The sequence below is a fragment of the Acanthaster planci genome, linkage group LG07, assembly GCF_054643075.1.
Source record: "Acanthaster planci isolate LZ-2023a linkage group LG07, COTS_SCS, whole genome shotgun sequence".
Lineage (NCBI taxonomy): Eukaryota > Metazoa > Echinodermata > Asteroidea > Valvatida > Acanthasteridae > Acanthaster > Acanthaster planci.
Genome location: NC_141783.1, coordinates 13,034,005 through 13,055,406, shown reverse-complemented (window position 1 = coordinate 13,055,406; position 21,402 = coordinate 13,034,005). Strand labels below are relative to the sequence as shown.

Here is a 21,402-nt window from a genome sequence, read left to right as displayed (position 1 = left end):
ATTTCCCCCATTTTCTGACAGATATCAATGATTGTGTCCCCAACCCATGTCTGAATGCCGGTATATGCATCGATCGCTTCAACAGCTACACCTGCTCATGCTTGCCTGGCTTTAACGGGTCTCGTTGTGGCACCGGTATAGAAAAAACATTCTTCATTTGGGATAGGACCTTGAATATGTAGCGTTGCTCACCATGAGCAGCTGTTTCAAAACTCGGAAAGCTTGAGTATAAGTGTTCCGCTGTGAGTGTGGCCCATTCATATCAAGAAGGATGCTAGATGTTTGATCAGCTAAAGTTTGACTCACTCACTGATACTCAGCTTGGAGCAACGCCAATCTTCCTAATGCTGCCAGTCATGAGTGACTGTTTGAAAATGTGGAAAGCTTGTGTATAGCATTCCAATATGAATGTAGCCTATTCAAATCAAGAAGGATATCGATGCAAGACATGTCCATAGCTGAAGGATCATTCTATAAATTCGGGGTCTAAAAGTGTGACATTTTTGTGCCCCTGTTATACCTGACCTGTGTAATTTTACTGAGGTATCACTGAAATTGGTTTCAAACTTGTTTGGCAGGTAATGTGTATTAATTGATCACTCTTGCAAATTAGAGAATGTGTTCTGACCTTACAAAATCATATGTCAGATGTGACAGGGACACAGAACAAATTGGACTCTTAATTTATAGTACAGCCCTTAAGTTAAAGATGCACATGGTCATGAAAGAAATGTGATGGGGTGGCCTGGAGCAGCACTATACTTTCTAGTTCTGCTAGTCATGAAAGGGCCCATTATGATCAGGGACCATATATCATGAGGAATTTCACTTTTTGGCCACTTGTAATCCATTTGATCACACTCCACCTTTAGATGATGAGAAGTAAAGCATGTTGCAGTTTTTAGTTTTCTAATGTTCAAAAATGGAAAGCAAAGGGGAAATATTAGAAAGAAGCCATATAAAAACTTGAAATGCACTGTATTGATAGGTTGAGGCACTTAAGTTCACAGTCATGCATGAGGTGTAAATCCATTATGACACCCTTTATTGTAAAGCATTCATCCCCCCAGGTTTAAGCTTTTCCTGTGAGTGATATTTCTGACATTTGGTTTGGTTCATGCTTTTTGCAAAGACATTGATGAGTGCAGCTCCAACCCATGTGACAACGGAGGAACTTGTACCGACAGGGAGAATGCGTTTGAGTGTATGTGCCCAATGGGCTGGACAGGGGACACCTGTCAATTCAGTAAGTCTGCAATGAAACTTGCATTGACAGTGTTTAGGTTGCTACCATTCACTTCAGCACAACCCATTTTCCCATTGGATTGCTTTGTGTAAACTTTGTGTTGAGTGGAAGCGTTACAAAATTGATTTCAGTCAGATAGCTTGTAGAATTGACATCCATGTTGGTCATACATGTTTGTGCTTGCTGTTAAAACTTGATAGGTCAAGAGTATATATCGATTTGTTTCAAACAGCGAAACTCTTTTGTGTGTATTGATATGTATGTCTACTTATTGCTATTTCTCACTGTGTTGGCTGTGCTAATATCTGTTGAAGCATTTTGTTTCTTGCCTCATAAATACTGTGTCAGATTTGATAAAAATAGTGATAAAGTGATCAGGTTTCCTTCCAGTTAATCCATTCCTGGTAGTGACAGACATTAAGCAACAAGTCAGCTGACAACTGTTAGAATGCGGAGATGTACATTGGGCATTGATAATGTGCCATGCTCTGAGCAAAGAGCTGCTAAATGTCCAGCAGGAAGTAAGACAAAAATCCATATGAGGTCAGAAAAATTAGACTGACTATGTCCTGAACAGACACCCCCAGTTTTAGGGGGGGTAGTAGCAGTAGTAGCACATGATAAAAACAACAAATAGTTTTGTGTTTGTGGTTTTTCCGATGGGGGGGGGAGCGGCTTGCTGCCAACCCACCTCTCATGGCCCCATCTTCAACAGCCACTCTCAAAAAAATTAATTCGGAAGGTATGTGCACTGGCATGATGTGAGTAATTTGCACAAGACTTGCGGTTTTTGCCATATTTGATTGATTGAAAGGATAAATATCATTTGTTTCCAGACTTTGAGGAGTGCACAAGTGCACCATGCAGAAATGGAGGAACATGTCTAGATCTCATCAATATGTATCAGTGTGTGTGTCGCCAGGGATACACTGGCCCGAACTGTGACGAAAGTGAGTGCCCGTGCATTCCCCAAGATTCCCTTCATGACAACCAACACAGTTTCTGACACCTTTTCCATTCAGCTTCCAATCTTGCAAGAAAACCGATGGGAACTGGTTTTGCTCTGGCTGTAGAAAAGTCAACTACAGTGAAGATAAAGTAAAAAAAAAAAAAGGGAGACACCCAACATTTTTTCGGGGGCGGGGGGAGGGGGAAGGGGGAAACCAACAAATGGAACTGTAGCCAAACAAAAATTTGAACCATTTCAGCATAAAAATAAGCCGATCGGAAAGGCAGTCTCCTCTCCTCTGAATCCGCTTATTGCTCTTAGGATGAATGGTTCCTAGCCATAACCAGAACCTGGAGCCCAGATAGCTTACTGTTCTTGAGCTAAATTGATAGTGGAGTAATGCTACGACTTTGGGATATGTGAATGTGATTTTCTTCTGCCAATTCCAGACATCAATGATTGTGCTTCCAACCCATGTGAGAACGCTGGTACCTGTAATGACCTCGTCAATAACTATAGTTGCACCTGCCGACCCGGTTTCACTGGTAACCAGTGCGAGATAAGTACGAACAATCAGATCTTTTTTGTGTATCTCAACATTACATTTTCACTAAAAGTTGGAGCTCATGGCCTTGTGTTCAAGCTTCTCATTCCAATCTTTGCTCTTGAAATTTAACTCTTCTAGACCTATAATTGGGCTCTCATGTTTCATCTGTTAACAAAATTGTCTACTGAATATTGAAAGAATGTAGAGTTAAAATATGTCAACCTTGTAAAGAAGGGAAATTTGACATTTAAACTCTGTTAGAATTCCAGCTGCTCTTCACGGGCAATGAAATCTGACGTGGCACCAAAGAGAAAAGGTTGGTCATTTCAGAACACCATTGCCACTATGCAGCAGGTTCCCGAGAGAAGACCTTGCAGATTTCACTCCCTTGCTAACACCACAAACTGATAGTCACCATACCCTAGTGTACTGCATTCTCAGTAACCAAGTCATTTTGGTTTCCATTTTTTTCTTAAACTGGAATTCATCTTAAATTTTTGAAGTTGAAAGAATTTCAGTTTTAATATTTAAGATGTTTGCATCAATTTCAAAGCTTTTTTTCTTGGAATGGTGTTTTTTTTCTACATGCTTCCATCTCAGTTCTTGGAAAACTGAAAGAATTTCTTTTGTACATCAGTGTACTATGCATGCGTGTATCCATGTGCTGCATGTGACTCATTACCTTAGTTTTGACATGATACATGTAGCACTTGCGTTTCAGTTCATGAAAAAATGTTGACAATTAATTTCCCTGTAATCATGTAATCCTGTAGCTAATATTGTATGCTGGCTACACTGCATGTAGTTGCTACTTAACCAACTTCTACAGGGGCACCATCGTTCTTTTACATGGTCAAAGAAGCAGAATTAGGTAATTAATGATGACTTTTTGTGAATTTCCCCAGATATTAATGACTGCTTGGGTGACCCCTGTAGTAATGGAGCGACCTGCATTGATGGAGAAAACAGTTTTGCCTGCATGTGTGCGGATGGTTTCAGTGGTCCCCGCTGTCAAATAAGTAAGTCCATTGAGAGGTAGAAGTAGTAGCATTTAATTTTGAAGCAATCGAGAAAGTTCCTTGAAAAATAGCTGAAGTTGGAGATCGAAAAGGAAAAAAATGTACAAGGTATTGAGATAAGTTTCTTCTTACACAAAGACTGCATTGGTTTGCAGAATAACGTTTGTCTTACCCACATTGAATGTATACAGAAAAGTGCTCACACGTGCTGCATTGGTCCCAAAGTTTGTTGTTGTCAGGTTGCCGAGTTCCCTCTTTTTTCCTGTTGAAGAAAGCCACTCACGGGTTTGAGTCTGGCCTGTGTTTGCCCACCCAGATATTGATGAATGTCTCAACAACCTATGCAGCAACGGCGGGATATGCATTGATCAAATCAACGGCTATGACTGCCAGTGTCAGAGTGGATTCACAGGAACTAACTGCGAAATAGGTACTTCAGTCCTATGTTTATTGACTTAGATTAACCCTGAAGTGAATTACTTAAAAAATGTCACTGAGGATTTTTCGTTTTTTGACCTTCAGAACATTGGTGAAAAATCTTCCATGTTTATCCCCAGAAAAGATGTCCAATTTTCTTATGCCCTCAAAACAATCTTGTTCCCCTCAAATTTTGTTCTGAGTGTGCCCTTGTTAACATTTTAACTCAAATGGAACAAAGGAACCTTACCATGTGCTGGTGTTACATACAGTTTGTTTTTTACTTACTTCCACAGAGTATTTAAATAATATTTTAACCTTTATGAAGTCATATGCAGATCAGTCAAGCACCTGAGCTATTTGTTTTTCCAGCTCCAAACCAAAAACCATAATTGACAAGTTTTCCGTAGCTCTAGGTTTGTTATCCTACTACTTCAGGTGTAGAGGCAAATGTTTTGTATCTGATGTCCTCAAATCTTTCTGTGTGACAGACATCGACGAGTGTCAGAGCAATCCATGTGCCAATGGTGCAGCTTGCAGCGATTTTCCCAATGGCTACAGTTGTACCTGTCTGTCTGGCTTCACAGGTCCTCGCTGTCAAACAAGTAAGGAAGATATAATTGAAGGAATGGCTTGAGGTTTCTTTCAATGAGAGCAATTTTCCTTTTAGAATTCCTACCTTGATCTTTAGAGCGATGCAATAGAACTTTTAAAATTACATTTCCCTTGGACGTATCCTCATAACAAAGCCGTGTTGCAAGTAGTTACATGAGTTCATGAATAATTCCGCTGTTGAAATGTTCCAATGGCTCCAAGGGTGGTAGAAAACTGAAACATTGATATTATCCCTAACAGTCCTCAATCCTCCAATTTCAGTAGGATTTTACATACACCCAAAGCTTTGTTTAACAAAATAAATAAAGGAAACATTTACTGCTCATGTATGTTACAGATGATTGGATTCACTGTTCATTCATCGTGAGAAAGCTTTTAGTTAATGAATTCTGTGTTGCGTGTATAAAGAACCATACCAAAGTCAATACATCACGCACACAACCAGTGAGTGAACCAGCATACTCCATTCATTTGCACTACACTTCCTGGTTCAACATTATGTCACACTTTGGTACTCTGTATTTCTTTGTTCGTCACAGCATAAAAGTGGACACAAAGGGGCAAAGGCAGCCTCATGACTGGCCACAACGTTCACAGGAGTCCTAGCGAATCTAAATTTTTTTCAAGTGACACACAGTCTCTTTTCTCGTTTGAAGTCCATTTGGGGCCCGCCATGCTTATTGGTTTTATTTTCCCCCCAATTGTCAGATATTAATGAATGCAGCAGTGCACCATGCCAGAACAGTGGTTCCTGTGTGGATCAGGTGAATGGATATATGTGTAACTGCAGGCCTGGTTTCAGTGGCTTCCACTGTGAGATCAGTGAGTATAGTATTTTCAGCATCTTCACTCTTCCTTGATATGAATGAGCCAATGAAGTAATTTGATAAAACAATGGTTCATTGTGTCGAGTGAGAAAAAAGTAAAACATTTTATTGTGGTCTAAACAGTGCCAAATTGAGGTTTTTATGTGTGGTGGAGCTATTTGGAAAGATTTTCTATTTTTAATACACAGATGAGCAGGGATAGAATTCTGTCTGGTAAAAAAATAGATACAACGGTTTTCCATGGGACTACTCGCACTGAGAGCAGACAAACAGGGCACTAGAATGATTAGCTGCTCTGTTATAAACCTGAGTTATTTCTCAATGGCACCTGCCTTGATACTGGTCACTTTGGTCAACCAGCTGTCTCATGATGTAGGCCTATGATGTCACAGACTGACAAGCAAAGTTGAGTGCTTCCTCGCTGTGCCTTCAATTCTTCCTGTGGGATGCCATTTGATTACCATGGACGGTTGTCATTTGTGGAAAGTCAAATGGTTTTAGTACTGACAAGTCGAGTCTGGTTTTTCATGTAGCATTCAAGCCTCACCATTAATTTGAGCTCCGGAGCCTCAGCACTTGTGCACTAAATGTTACCTGAAATGTTAGAATCCACATTCAGCTTGCAAAGAAAAGTTGATGTGCCTATCGTCGAAACTCCCATTATCGTTTTTTCTTTTACCTCTGAGAGTGTAGGCCGAATGATTTTTGTACTCTGTAAGTTTTGAAGTCCGTCAAATGACAGACCTTTTCATGTTGTATGTTGTCTTGTTTTTCTTTGAAATATTGTACAGACAATGATGAGTGTGGCAGCAATCCATGTGTGAATGGCATGTGCACCGACGGTGACAACAGATATAATTGTTTCTGTTTCAATGGCTGGGAGGGCGACCGTTGTGAACAAGGTATGTGATGTCTCCTCCCTTCCTGCGTTCCTAGTCCACCCCCCACCCTCCTGCCCCCTTCCCCATCCCCAGCTTCAAACACCTGTGAAAGTTCAAAGAAATTGGATGTTACCAGCTTTTCAAAATAGTCTTGATATTCAGGCATTTGTGAGCTTCAGAGTTGTGTAACTTTTCAATTAAGATAATCCAAATATGTTAACTTTTATCTGGAAAAACATAATGGAATTTAGTACAGTTGTCTGTGCCGGTATTATTGTGTTCAAAGAGTTTAGTGCTTTTAACACAAATATGTTCAGATTTGTGCTCCTTTAGTTACATGTCGTGAAATAACTTGTTTTGAAAAACTGCTCAGTTTTAAGAATTCACAAGTGTTGCAGCTGCACTGTCAAGATGCAGTGGCATAGTGTCCAGGTACCCTGTTCACCCTGCAGTGTTTTCTCATTAGAGGCCCTTTTATGACTGCTTTTTTTCACAATCGTCGTTTCTCATAAGCCCTTTGGTAGGGTTGAATGTCACTATTAAGTGTTCCCATTGAGAGTGCTGCCTATTGTCCAGTACTGTATGCCTTAAGCAGTCTCCTTTTTGGATTTCAAAGAGGTCAAATGACAGGTAAAAAAATCTGTCTTCCTTTCCAAATGGATGTTTTCAGCATTATTTCTATCTATCTCCCTTTTTTACCCACCTCCTATTCCCCCCCCAAGAAAATGAACTTGCTATGCCAATGCAACATCTATTCTTGAGGTACGCATTTACAGCTCAAATTAGGATAAAAATGAAATTGTCTCTTCCCAACAGCCATAGACGAATGTCGCTCCTTCCCATGCCAGAACGGCGCCACCTGCGTTGACGGGGATAATTCCTACACTTGCATGTGTGCTTCGGGCTGGGAAGGCGTGCACTGCACTGTCAACGTCAACGAGTGTGCTAGCAACCCCTGCCAGAACGGTGGCATGTGCTTCGACCTCATCAACATGTACCGGTGTGACTGCCTGCAGGGCTGGACAGGACCCAACTGTGAAACTGGTGAGGGAACATTAATTAACCCAGGGGGAATGTGGAGGGGGGAGGGGCAAGTGGGACCATGTCTTTCCCAAAACAGTACTTTTGTGTGCACCCGCGTGCATGAGCACCCATGGGATAGTATTGATAATTCACATGAAAAGACTAGTCATTGCCAGCCGAACCACTGACAAGTAGCGCCAACTTTAGGTGGGTATTTCTTTTAAATGAAAGAAACGTGAGTGTTTTCCTGAACCAACCACAATGATTCTTAGATTATTAGCTAGACAAAGGCTTGCAGAAGAAACAATTTCTGAAATTAAGCCGTACAGTGGTGCTGTTAAATGATACGACCAGTTAAAGTTAATAGGAGTTGCATGCAAAAAAGGATTTCATACAGGAAATGATTCCGCTTTTGATGGAAAATGTGACATTTGTCATGAAATCCGCAAGCCTAAATGATTAAGAATTTCATTTTATTGGTTATTTTCTGAAAGTATAGCATCTTGTATCTTGTATAGCATTTGTGCTCCTTTAAAAACTACAATATATTGTGAGAATTATGTATACAGTGACAAAAGGTGCAAGAAAAATCCATTTTTGGGGCAGTTTTCCATTGGCGTGCAGTGGGAAGTAAACTCTGGCAAGCTAAGTTCCTCCAAGGAATCGATATGCCAGACTGTTTCATTTCCCTCCTTGTCACAAAATGTAAGGAAGATGTAAAAAGCTTTAAAATGCTGGCCCACTCTTTAGAAAGGCCATAATGATTACTTGCAGTAATTTACCCCTCAAATGTTGGCCCTCCTCCTGAAAACCATCCTTGCCCCCCTTCTAAAAAAAAATCAGTCTTTCTTGGATCTGCCCTTGTAAGCGTAGGTTTAAGTTTAGACTTACTGTGCTTGAATTTCAATAGTGACCTCTGTCTACTATATTTCTTTTCTTGTTTACTTTCTATGTCAGACTTGAACGATTGCAGCAGTATTCCTTGCTTGAATGGTGGAACATGTACGGACATGCTGAACGGCTTCAGTTGTGCCTGCGTGCCGGGATGGGAAGGGAACAACTGCGAAAGAGGTGAGAATCTGCCACATGGTCGTGGGGGGGTGGTTCGAATCTAGCACACAGGTGGTTGCAGGTTGTGATTTGTGGACAAGACACTTTACCCACACTTTCCTCTGTCCAACAGGTATATAAATGGGTACCTGTGAAGATGGACCTGGATGTACACTGATTAATATTGGTGGCTGAAAAGGCCAAAGTAGTTTTATTTATTGGATTATGTACATTGCCTGAAATTGTGCAGCATTTGAGGGCAGAATAAAGATTGAGATAAAGAGTGAAGGTTACTTTTTGTAGAGACAGCTAAATATTGTCCAGCATCAAAGGATGAAATTACTTGCCATACTTATAGCTCAAAACCAGTGATTGTCTGCCATATTGGTGGCATTCTCACTGCATGCTGTTTATGTTTTGTTTGTTTTATTTCATTTTACTCAAAACACTGTTTTGGGAAGGGAGAGGTTACTTCTAAATATTTAATTCCACATTGGAGAATATAAGAGTAATATTCTTGTTTCTAACAAATATGAAAATGTGGGCAAACATGGTCTTAGGGTATTATCATTTTATTTAAAATGGTCATAGCACCTTCAGTACCAGTTTATAGCCGGATGTTGTGTTTTACAAACGATTATAATCCCTAATATTATCAATCGCTTACATTTCGTCTGAGTTCCCAGTGCATCCTTCAGCAATGAGGTAATGTTTTCACTCATTGTACTGGATATACTTACAATTTTTTTCCAGATATCGATGAGTGTTCTAGCAATCCATGCCAGAACAGCGGACAGTGTGCCAACCTGCAGAACAGATACGAATGCACGTGCCTGGCCGGTTTCACTGGATTGAACTGTGAGACAGGTAAGCTGCAGTCTTGAGATTCTCAGCCGTGGTGATGAGACAACCTTTGGAAATTGGGGAATGACTGGAGTCAAACCTATGAAAAAGGAGATTTGTTTTGACTAAATAATGAAGAATATATTGACCATCGTTCCTTCCTTTTTTTGCCATATTATCAGTCACAAACTTAGGCCATGTTGCCAGAGCAACAAATTATGTGTACTTAATAATAAGGGAATATATATGCTTTGCTTAGCCGGCTTTAAACGTTTAAGACTAGATCAGAAATGTAGAGCTGATAATGCTGGAGCCAAAGGAACTGGATATTATCAGTATTCATTCTCATAAACCAAAGTTTAAAGTAAATGTAAATGCCTTTCAAGTCACAAAGTCAAATCCTACTTTAAATGTTATAAATTTAAATTGATTTTGTTTAACATTTTTACTTTATTTTGTCAAACATCTAGCCATGTTATAATACGTTTCTCTCCTGTGTAGTCATAAACATTCCACACAAGGAAATTGGTGCACTGTGTTTGTACACAGCCAACCGTTACTTTGTCAACTATTTAAGAACGGCCATGTGACGGGTTCTTGACCAGAAGGAATGGCGAAGATAGTTAGGACTGCAAATTGAAGTCTCTGGACTTTGATAAACGGTTATTTTTTGGCCACATCAGACAAAACAAGAAGAATGGTATGTAGTGAATTTATACTTACCATATGTTTTCAATAGTGCTTGCAATTTCCACCCATTTTTTCTTGGACAGACATTGATGAATGCACTAATGACCCGTGTCAAAATGGAGGCACTTGTGATGATAGACGGGCTGGATTTGTCTGTTTGTGTTTGCCTGGATTCAGCGGCATTAACTGTGAAATCAGTGAGTAGACTCCTTGAAGTATGTAACCTGATGCATGACTGTCATTTTAGTCCTTTGCAAAAGTCCTCAAACAAACCTAAAAGTCAGATGGCAGGGTAGAAATCAGACTTAATTAGTTATCAAGGCCTCAACAAATATGAATGTTTTATTTTTTTATAAAATATTTACACGGGCATGCAAGAAATATGTACATATTTGCAAAATTTCGGCTAATAATTTGGTCTTGAAAAGAATTCAGGACTTGAAGTGATTCCCGAGCAAAGTCTTGAAATTTGATCCTCATTTCCCGGTGAAGATCAAAATTCAGATAATTCTAAGAAGGTGCTGTTGTGAAAGTATTACTTGAAAAGCTCTTAAGCATCCACAGAATGTAGCGTGCCAAAATGTAGTGCAAAGAGAAACAGTCTTGGTTGTGCTTTCATTGAAATGCAGACAATGATGAATGCAGCAGCCTACCTTGCCGCCAGGGAGGGACCTGTGTGGATGGGATCAACTCGTACACCTGCCTGTGCGCCCCCGGATTTACCGGCTTCAACTGCGAAAGCAACTTCAATGAGTGTGCCAACAATCCGTGCGTCAATGGCATGTGTGTTGATGGCTTGAATGAGTACTTCTGCAACTGCTTTGCTGGCCACACAGGTGCTAACTGCGAAATAGGTATGTTTCTCTGCTTGGGCCATGGGTGTTGCAAAGGGGGCAGGGGAGAGCTTTCCCAAGCCCATGTCAAAAATGGGAAAAACTGAAGAGAAAAAGAAATTTCTTATAAAAGTGCCTCTTTGTCGATCTCTTCCATCGTTGGTGGTTTGTGTTTCCTCTTCACTCTCTCTCCACCCTCATAGAGCTCTACCCTCTCCCTGACAATACCCAAGGATTGGGTGAATCCACTAGTTATTAATGTGGTTTTCCAAGGGAAAAACTGTGTCATATACTCTGCTGAAATTTATTATGAACTCTTCATAGAGTTCAGGCAGGTGATTGTAATTGATTGTCTGCACAAATATTGATTGCATTTGAGTGGTGTAGTAAAACGGGTCTCCCGATATGATCAGTGGTGTGCTCTGTTTCCCAAGGTGCAATATTCCATGGGTCACCAAAGGAGGCAAGCTTTACTGCACCTGGAGATAACATATGAAAAGTGAAATTTCCTGTCGAATAACATTATGAAATGCTTTTTATTTCTGTTAACAGACGTCGATGAATGTGACAGTAGACCTTGCTTCAACAATGCCACATGCTTTAATGGTGTTAATGCCTATTTCTGCCGATGCCTGATGGGATACACAGGCCCCAACTGTGGAATTGGTGAGACTGGTTATTTTTTTTCCTGAACCAAAGATTTGGTGCAGCCTTATAGCATACATCACATCTGCTGATTCCTCCCAATCATGACTATTGCATCGAAAGAGATGTTATCAAGTCGCAGAAGCTAGATGACCTTCATTCACCCTACCCTGGAACATTACAAAGATGTAGCCTCTTCCCAAATGAATCCTGCTGTTCTTTGACATTTGATGCTTTCACATTGTAGACTGGCAGCTGTCTACCTCAGACTTTTAACCTCCTTGGTGCACTTCATGCATTTACATTGTGACCATTCAGTTCTTTTTATCAGAGGCAGTAGAGCCATCAACAATGAGGCCATAGCTTGCAGAGAAAGAAATCAACAGTTTAATTAATACTACTTTCCAAGCACAGTTTGTCAGATTAATAGCAGACTTCATTAGGACACATCCCAATCCTCTCTGGGATAACCTCGTTGTAGAAAAAAAAATTAATGGGACTCTGTACACCATTATTTCCCTTGTTAGTGACCGAGATGTGACAAAAACTTGAATTGCATTGTTTTCATACGCAACAAATTGTTTTAAACGTTCTAATGAAACTGGTTTTGGCATACTCCATGCCTGACACTCTAGTACTCTCATAAGTACAGTAGAATATTGGCATCTGTTTTTTTCTATTTTTCGTAGTCCAAACATTCTGCTTACAAATGTTATAATGCTTAATACAAGTAGACTAAACTAGGCCTGATTTGGAATAATGAGAGAACCATACAACTCTGTAAACAAGTCAATGAACTTGTAAAGTTTGCTGGATCTCTATTCTGCTTGCTGCGTGGTTCTGAGAGGAACTGCCCAGTCGAGTTGCCAGTGTTGGGGATGGGGGGGGTACAGTACCAGCCAGGGGGTACATCACAAGAACGCTACATACTTTTAATGCTTATGGTTTTTGTCAATGGGGGAGGGGGTGAATGATTTTGGCCTAGAACTGCCGAATTAGCTGACTTGGCGTCTTGCACAGCATACTCTTTGTATCCTCAGAAGACTGTTGTCACTGAAGCTGAGAGATCACATCGTTTCAGAAGAGTCTAGTTGACTGGTTCTTCTAAAACTGCTTAAGTAGAAAAAGAGCAAGATACAATTTGATACTGCCATAGTTGACTCTCTAATAAGTGATCCTTGTAATTTTACCATTGCTTAATTGTCAGTTTTTGGCTTGATTGATGTGCAGATATAAACGAGTGTGTTAGCAACCCTTGCGAGAATGGTGGCACCTGCGTTGATAGAGTGAATGGTTACACCTGCACGTGTGCACCGGGCTTTGCTGGAGATAGATGCAGATTCAGTAAGTTACGGTGACCTGTTCCTTGCTTAAAACTAGATATTTTACAAAGCAACAGAATATTGACAGTAATCAACAGAAGAATGTCACTTTCATGATCATAGGAAAAATGGATACAGTTAGTGTATAGTGAATTAGTGAAGTGGCATTCACACTGAGCATCATCAATAACTAAAACCTTGGTAGTTAGGGTAATGGAAGAAGGCTGCCTAACTTACTAGCCTTTTATCCAGCTCACTAAGTAATGCATTCCCAGAGAGAGCTCAGCAGTCTCCTTCAAAAGTGCTACAGTGCCCCATTTGCCATTGCACTCATACAGACTATTAAACACGGCTGTCTGCATTTTTTTCATCAAAACTAAAACATTTGCAACCTGCTACCAAGAACCTGTCATTCGATTTACTTCATACCAAAAGTGATTGTGTATCAACTTGGGCAGAATCATCTAAGACCATTTCTTTAATCATTGGTTTTGCTTTGAGGATGAGGTCATCAGACAAAAGAGCCAATTTAACTAATTTTTATTGGAAGAGATAGATTTTTATCCTATGGCAGCAACTCTATCTATGTTGAAGTTTGCTTTCACGTTTCTCATATTGTTTCCTCTCAGATTTTGATGAATGCGGGAGCCAGCCCTGCCAAAATGGTGGAACCTGCTCAGACGGGAACAACATTTATTTCTGTCAGTGCCCAACTGGTTGGCTCGGCAACAACTGCGAAATAGGTGAAACCATTGTTGTTTCTTTGCAGTAATAAATGAATGTTATTGTTTAAATATTAAAAGGCTTATATCTAAAAATTTAATAGAATTGCTAACCAAACAAATTTACCAAGTTCATAAGATATTCATTTAACAAAAACCGATTGCGATCGCTCATGTCAATTGGGACTGGCTCTCGCTGCATAAGTTTGCTAAGCAGTCATTCTTGTCTGCACTATGAGCTCAGGCCGTAAGCGGTAAGCCCATTTGGAAAGTGCAGTTTGTGATGTTACATTGTCTCGTCCTGTGCAGAAAACAATGAGTGTGCCAGTCAGCCCTGCACCAATGGGGGAACCTGCGTGGACAGCACAAATGGCTACACTTGTCAATGTGCACCAGGCTGGACGGGGGTAAATTGCGAGACAGGTAAATTGTCAGGACCAGTGAGGAGCTTCTTGACTTTCAATTACTTTAATTTTGACATTGTGGATTGTCATCTTGTATTCAAGAACAACTGTTAATCTGTTGCTTCCCTTTCAAAATTTGCAAGGGAAGTGATGTGGCTTTACATACCTTTCCTTTCTCTGGTATGGTATTTGCATAAGAGAGGTAGTCAGCATAATTTTGTTTTTTTTCCGTCTTCTTTCCCCCACCCAAAGTACATATGTACATCTTAGAGTCAGTATTCACGTTAGTTGGCACAAATTGTGTCAAAAATTGAAATGAACAATTTCTTCAAATTTATCATAGTCAGTTATAGGCTCATCTTTGCTGAAATTTACAACCTTTATACAAGAAGTGTAAACTTTTTATAAGGTACTGATAAAGCTGTTTGGCTGTGAGAGAACTTTTTCTGCCTGGTTCCAACAAAGAAAAGACAAAAATATTTTCCAAATTGTAGGTGGGGCTATTAAACTTAAAAACTGTTAATGGAATGTAATTTTGAAAAAAAAAAAAACAGCCATATTTTAAGGCCTTGTTCCTTCTCCATAATAGACATTGATGAGTGTGAGAGCGGGCCATGTGCCAACGGAGCTACCTGCACCCATGCAACCGATCGGTTCTTCTGTCGCTGCCCTCCAGGCTTCACAGGGACTCTCTGTAATATTGGTGAGATTAAAATGGCAAATCATCAAGCTGCTTGATAAAGGGAATAAACGTGTAATGAGGTGTTTTATCAAGAAAGTAAATTGAACAGAACCCAAGGATCAAGGGATGAGGATAATCTGAGTTCAAGGCTTTAGCCAGTTCTAAAGCTTACAGTTTGAAACCAACCCTTGACACTTTTATTCACAGTCATAATACCTTTTGGGGTCGAAGGCAAAATTAAGCAGAACGTCCATGTATTTCCAACAGTCCTCAATTTTACCTTGTGGTTGGTGAAAAACACCCTTGTGCCCCATGTGAAATACAAAATCTCCCTGACTGGAATTCTTTGTTGCAGAATGCGACCGTGCTGGTGAAGAGTGAACTTCTAACTCTCTGACATACAGACTCGTTTGTTATATTGTGAAATAGTTGATCTATTTGAGATATTGCCATTGGATCTTTATCCTAGCGATCATAAAGAAGGGCAGTAACTGTATGAGGGAGAAGAATACCTCTACTTCTTGTAAGATTGTTGATTTATTAACCAAAGAGAGTTGGTAGTTTCATACATTTAGTTTCCTCAGAGCCATTTGAAATTTCCTCAGAACCATTTGAGTCGTGGCTTTGGAATCCACCTGAAAGACCCCACATCACTTTGATTTCCCACAGAATCCATTGAATGTGCTAGCAGCCCCTGTACTAATGGAGGTGTCTGCTTTGAGGGTGTTAACGCCTTCTTTTGTCTGTGCCAAGCTGGATACACTGGTGTCACCTGTGGAACAGGTAAGTCATGCTCAAGAATAAGAAATGTTACTACAGTTGCTGCACGGTTTCATACTATGGTATTGTTAAGGAGTTGTTGGCCAAAAAAAATAATGTAAATGAGGTTAATGAAAAATAATGGAACGTTGAGCTCTTTGACACTGCCTGGCCTTGTTTATTGGGGGGCTTGTTATCTACAGATATTAATGACTGCAGCAGTAATCCTTGCCTGAATGGAGCTCGGTGCGAGGACCTCGTCAATGCATACCAATGTGAATGTGCACCAGGCTACACAGGAGACAACTGTCAGACAGGTATGATGACAGACAGCCTGCCTTGAAAATTAAGTCAACGGTCGTATTTGGACAGTGATAAACGCCACTGAGATGATCGTTGAATCAACGGGCTCTTCACTGAAAACAAATCAGTGACAAGTTTGGGTTTGAACTATAGTTCAACCATTAGTCATTTACTTTCTAACAATGAGTGGTTACAGTACAGCCACACTGGAAGCTTAGGGCCCATGTGGAAATATATATCCCATTGCCACTCACATTTTGCCATTGGCCATGTTGGCTGCAAATCTTGTGGCTCACATGGTCATTTGCATCACGTGCAGTTATTTTCATGGGAATGGTTCCTTCCAAACTGGTAAGTTACATTGGCTATTGATAATGAACAGTGTGACCATACCCTTGTGTGCAGTTCCAGATAGTGGACCATCCATTGTCCATTGTCCGGGTGGTGTTGGTTGAACTATAGTTCATCACTCCAATTTGCCACTAAATGTAATTTGCTATGGATGTCATACCGTAATTATGGAGAAAATAAGTGATCACTTTGTTATACATAACTGTGTTCAACAGTTTAACCAAATCATGCTGTATTCTTACAGTGACTCCAAAGACGTGTGCCTTATTCATGAAGATACAACTTAATAACTTGACTTTGATTTGATAATTGCGCACAAGTCCATGGTTGTTTCTGTGGCCATTACCTGTAAAGTCATTTTTAGTGTCCAACTCCCGAATGTTTAAACCAACAAATATTTGAGGCAAGGGGTTAGTCACTGAAGCATATCTTCCCGTAATATTGAAAAGTCAGCCTTAAAAAGTAATTATTAATTATACTGTTTATGTGGCCCAGATGGTCCACTTATTATTTTTTTTTAGGCAAAAAAAATGCTGTCAGCAACTTAGCTTTAGACATACTTAGTTCTCATGCTTTTAGAATCATGAAGTCTGGGTACCTCCGGCCATTGATTTCCACTATTTCCCCAACATTACTCTATTCTTTATGCCTTCCTCCTGTTCAGTTGTTTAAGATACAATTGTATTTCGTATCAAAAACCCAGCAGATTTTGTCCACAATTTTTTGTCTGTGAAATGAGCAATATCTGCAATACATTTTTGCCAACCTTCTCTGCACCCACAGAAATTAACGAGTGTGCCAGTACCCCATGTAGGAATGGTGGAACATGTGAAAATGGGATTAACTTCTACACCTGTCGCTGTATTCCAGGCTGGACCTCAACCAACTGCGAACTAGGTGAGACACTCAAGTATACTGATTTATCACAAGACTTTTGGCTGATGGTCAAAGTGCATTTGACACTTTCATTATTGAAATTGCTGCTTAATTTTTTTTCTTTGATATTATCAGAACATCAGCATGTTGAAACATTTGCTTGTCTAAAACTACCGATGAGTTCATTTAAAGTTTAACTTCATAGAAAAATTTTGTTTGATGTGGCCTAGTTGTTTGCTGTGGAAAAGAACTAAGAACTCGTATTTATCTATTTTGTGCTTGCTATATTATGAAAATGTGTATTGTACTGCAAAATGAAGGTGTTCTTGTTCGGTAATAATTCTGTATTAATAATTCAGCTCCTGTTGTGTCATTTTGCCTTCAAATCTTAGATTATGATGAGTGTGGGAGCAATCCCTGTCTGAACGGTGGACTCTGTAGCAATGGGCAGAACCAATTCACTTGTACCTGTCAGGCTGGTTGGACAGGGATACGTTGTGAAACCAGTGAGTTGGATAATACCTGAATTGTTGGTGCTTGTCAAGATCTTTTTGCTTGGGGCGTTGTGACACAACAGAGGTGGATCCAGGGGCTTTCTGGGTGCATATGCCCCTCCCCCCCTTTTCACACAAAAAAATAAATAAAAACAAAGAAAAGAGAAAGAGGGAGGGAGGGAGAAGAAAAAAGGGTCATACTGCCTGAAATTGCACCACAGAGCACCTACTCCTCGCCTAGAAGCCAAAATGGCCCTGGACCCCATGCTGTAAGGGTTTTGCACTGCCTGCTTGCTAGCATTTCACCATTGCTGCTTTAGTTCACACCCCCTTTTGGAAAATCCAGGGTCATATGCCCCCTTTGGGAAAATCCTGGATCCACCCCTGCACAATTTGCAGATTGTAACACACCTTTTCTGAAAGGGGATACAGTATTTTATCAATAACTTTGCTCTTGAGATAAGGATTAGTAGTGCACGGCAGAGGGGAGATGGTGAATGTGTGGCCCTGTATATTCGGTCTTATTCTTAGGAGAGAACCTTTCCATTTTCCTGAGTCTTCTGCTGTCAGCGGGTTATATGGTAACTTTGAAGAGAGAAATGTTCACCAAGATGAGAAGAAAGCTCAGTACAGTTTGCTTTCCCTTTCATTTTGGATGTCCCTGTTTATTGTAAAGGCTTTTAGCATATTCCTCATTTTGTAACTGTATCCACCATTGATCTGATGAAGCCCATGACACCATAGCTTGCGGAACAGGAATTGACTGACCCCTGTGAGAACAGTATGTCCAGTTTTTACAAAATTGATGTCAAAAGGACTGCTAGTAATAACTGAGAAGGCTCAGCACGACAATGTAGGAGAATATGTCGGGGGGGTGTGGGTGTAATTTAGAGGATGATGTTGTTGGGAAAACCCTATAGAATGGGGTTAGGAATGAAAAATGCACAGGATGAAACTGACATCCTTTAGCGTTCATAAGTGAAAAGTAATTGAGCAAACGTCCTGGTGTTAATGCACATGATTGATCATATAATCTCTCTCTAGATGTGGATGAGTGTGCCAGCTCACCATGTCGGAATGGTGGAACCTGCGAGGACCAAGTCAATGGATATTTATGTACTTGCCGTGATGGCTTCACTGGGTCCACGTGTGAGGAAGGTGAGCCTTTTTTTATTATTTCTGTGGCTTAAATGGACTTATGGGGGCTTTAATTCGTTGCTCAAATTCCATCAAGAAGTCTCAAAGTCTGGATTTGGTGGAGACATTGCACAATGTTAAAAGAATTGCATTCATGTGGGTAATTGCCAGCGGCTGTTTCTCATATGCGTGGCATCACTTTTTATGCTGACCTTTTTATATAAAGGTTAGCAGGCCATTTACTGATAGCTGATTATTATATCAGTTGGGGTTAATGACAGTTTTTTGGGTGAAATTAGCAGCAGTCATGCTAACGAACAACTTGACTGTCTGAAGTTAGGTCTGCATAGGATGTGGGTTTTTCTGACGAAAGTGAAATCTTCCTTGTTCTCCCAGACGTTGATGAGTGCTTGTCAACACCCTGTCTGAACAACGCAACCTGCCTGAATGACATCAACCTCTTCCAGTGTCAGTGTGCCCCAGGCTGGACTGGTGTCACCTGCCAGATTGGTAAGTAGCTGTCATTTTGAAGACAAAATGAGTCTGGAAAAAGTTTACTCCCCGAAACTGCCCTAGCGCTGCATGATATAAACGATTCTGCTGAGAGTAACTGCAGTGTGATATGGAACAATGCAAGTAGGTTTAATAAGGGCATTGCATGTAGACAGTATTTGGCAATCTTTTATTTTAATTTTTATTCCTGACTGTTAAAGATGAAAATCAGAAAAGAAAATCCTTCAGGCTGCAGGGGAGGTAGTCATAGAACTGCACCTAGTACTTTGCCCTACTGTTTACATGGTCCATGTTACTAATTTCTTGTCTTTCTTAAGTCAAAAGAAGACATGCTGTCAATAACTCAGATTTAGACAGACACAGTTCTTGAATGTATTGGAGCTGTTTTCTTCTGAAATCAAATTTACTTTTGTATTTGCAACTGGTTATCTGAGAGAATTTTCAACCATGCAAGCTTTGTGTACCCCTTTTTCTCTTAGACATCAATGAGTGCGCCAGCAATCCTTGTGTGAATGGAGCTACATGTAATGATGACGTCAATGGGTTCCTATGTGCTTGTGTTCCTGGATACCAGGGAGTTAGATGTGACTCAGGTAAGGACAGACTACTAGCCGTGCACTATTGGAGCTCTGCTGGATGCGGCCATTTTACACCATGGGCACTAGTGTAGGACGTTCAAATGATATGGAATGGAATCCTGAATATATGTGCCTTCATTTCAGTGTTTTAATAAACAAAATAATGAGAACTTTTGATGGAAAGTCTGTGTATGTTGGAGGCCTGTGCAAAAAAAAAATGCTTCTTTCCAATGCAGTCGATCATTCTTGGTTGGCGCATATTTGCCTCAGTAAGCTTAGACATTGAACAACAACACAAAAAAGTACTATATTTCTTTTCTGGCAAGCTAAATGCTCTTGTAATTCAATGTAAATAGTTTTCTTTGGAGTTCTTTGGAATGTTACAAAGGCCAAGTCAAAACTAGAGATGCGGAAAGCTCATCTAGTACAGCTATGCACTTTTGGCGTGACAACATAATAAAGGTTGTAGCCTTTGCCACAAAGTATTTAGAAGTTGCTTGAAAGGAATGAATTATTTAATGCTTCTTTATTTGCATACAGTTTAATCCTGTCTTGCTTTCAGAAATCTAGCAATATTTCACAGTTATTTGAAATACTTAGAAGTTCAATATTAGAGAAATCTGTGTACAAACTATGAACATTTCTTTCATTTCTAAGACACCAATGAATGTGCCAGCAATCCCTGTCGCAACCAGGCTACTTGCCTGAACCAGCTCAATACGTTCACCTGTCAGTGCGGGCCAGGCTGGACGGGTCAGACCTGTGAGCAGGAGCTGGATGAGTGTGGCAGCAACCCCTGCCTGAATGGGGCCACGTGCGAGAATGGTGTCAACCGATACCGATGCAACTGTGCCGCTGGCTACTATGGGACCAACTGTGAGAACGGTGAGTGAACAAAGTCACATTGTGCTGCCTGTTGAGCTTTCTTTTGTCTGCACATATTGACTGCCATTTTATGTGGGTAGCCAATGTTTGTTGAAAGTTCATCCTTGGTTGGCAACGATATTTAATTGCCTCAATGTATTTTTTTGATAATCCCATTCATCTCTAGCTGTAACCATGTAATTTGGATGTGGCTTCAGGATGGCTGTGGCTAGCAAAAAATGCTTGTACAAATGGAGGTAAAGACAGTAGCCACAGCCTTGATTGGCTTGTTGAGAGAACCTGCTAAGTGTGGGCATCATATGAAAACAGTTTGTTTTAAAACGACTTGAACTAATCTTCTCAGCAATTTGGAGTGCCAGCGAATCATTCCATAAAAACCAGCTACTTTCTTGAACACGACTCTTTAACTCTTTGTTGCTGAGATAGCATTGCAAAAAACTGCCCTGATCAAGGGCATCATCGCTGCCATTGTTCTATTGCTTATCAGGATGATCTACTTTAATCCCCTGCAGAGTACAATGAGTGTGTGTCAAATCCATGCGTCAATGGAGCCACCTGTGTGAATGGCATCAACATGTACTCCTGCAACTGTGCTCCTGGGTTCACTGGACTGAAGTGCGAAATACGTGAGTGATATTGGAACTGACTTGACTGAAATTGATACTATGAGATCCCCAAATGTGGGAAGAATATAAATAAAATGAACTCTTGCATTTACCCCTTTGAAACTCCAGAAACTGAACTATTGATATAGAGGTGTTCTGATGGTAAATGCCACTATTTTTGAACTT

General features: G+C 40.3%; 1 protein-coding gene across 2 annotated transcripts in view; it reads left to right on the top strand.

Moving 5' to 3' along the window:
* LOC110981809 (uncharacterized) overlaps positions 1 to 21,402 on the top strand; it is a 57,135-nt gene that overhangs the window by 14,469 nt on the left and 21,264 nt on the right. For both annotated transcript variants that reach the window (XM_087139422.1, XM_022239746.2), the window contains exons 8-35: positions 22 to 135; positions 1,133 to 1,246; positions 2,083 to 2,196; positions 2,645 to 2,758; positions 3,648 to 3,761; positions 4,078 to 4,191; positions 4,670 to 4,783; positions 5,502 to 5,615; positions 6,412 to 6,522; positions 7,318 to 7,545; positions 8,482 to 8,595; positions 9,328 to 9,441; positions 10,191 to 10,304; positions 10,737 to 10,961; positions 11,493 to 11,606; positions 12,816 to 12,929; positions 13,537 to 13,650; positions 13,939 to 14,052; positions 14,623 to 14,736; positions 15,385 to 15,498; positions 15,678 to 15,791; positions 16,912 to 17,025; positions 17,397 to 17,510; positions 18,543 to 18,656; positions 19,032 to 19,145; positions 19,628 to 19,741; positions 20,384 to 20,611; positions 21,124 to 21,237. In XM_087139422.1, coding sequence (XP_086995548.1) covers positions 22 to 135; positions 1,133 to 1,246; positions 2,083 to 2,196; positions 2,645 to 2,758; positions 3,648 to 3,761; positions 4,078 to 4,191; positions 4,670 to 4,783; positions 5,502 to 5,615; positions 6,412 to 6,522; positions 7,318 to 7,545; positions 8,482 to 8,595; positions 9,328 to 9,441; positions 10,191 to 10,304; positions 10,737 to 10,961; positions 11,493 to 11,606; positions 12,816 to 12,929; positions 13,537 to 13,650; positions 13,939 to 14,052; positions 14,623 to 14,736; positions 15,385 to 15,498; positions 15,678 to 15,791; positions 16,912 to 17,025; positions 17,397 to 17,510; positions 18,543 to 18,656; positions 19,032 to 19,145; positions 19,628 to 19,741; positions 20,384 to 20,611; positions 21,124 to 21,237 — 3,528 coding nt within the window. The remainder of the gene's footprint in view (positions 1 to 21; positions 136 to 1,132; positions 1,247 to 2,082; positions 2,197 to 2,644; positions 2,759 to 3,647; positions 3,762 to 4,077; positions 4,192 to 4,669; positions 4,784 to 5,501; positions 5,616 to 6,411; positions 6,523 to 7,317; positions 7,546 to 8,481; positions 8,596 to 9,327; positions 9,442 to 10,190; positions 10,305 to 10,736; positions 10,962 to 11,492; positions 11,607 to 12,815; positions 12,930 to 13,536; positions 13,651 to 13,938; positions 14,053 to 14,622; positions 14,737 to 15,384; positions 15,499 to 15,677; positions 15,792 to 16,911; positions 17,026 to 17,396; positions 17,511 to 18,542; positions 18,657 to 19,031; positions 19,146 to 19,627; positions 19,742 to 20,383; positions 20,612 to 21,123; positions 21,238 to 21,402) is intronic.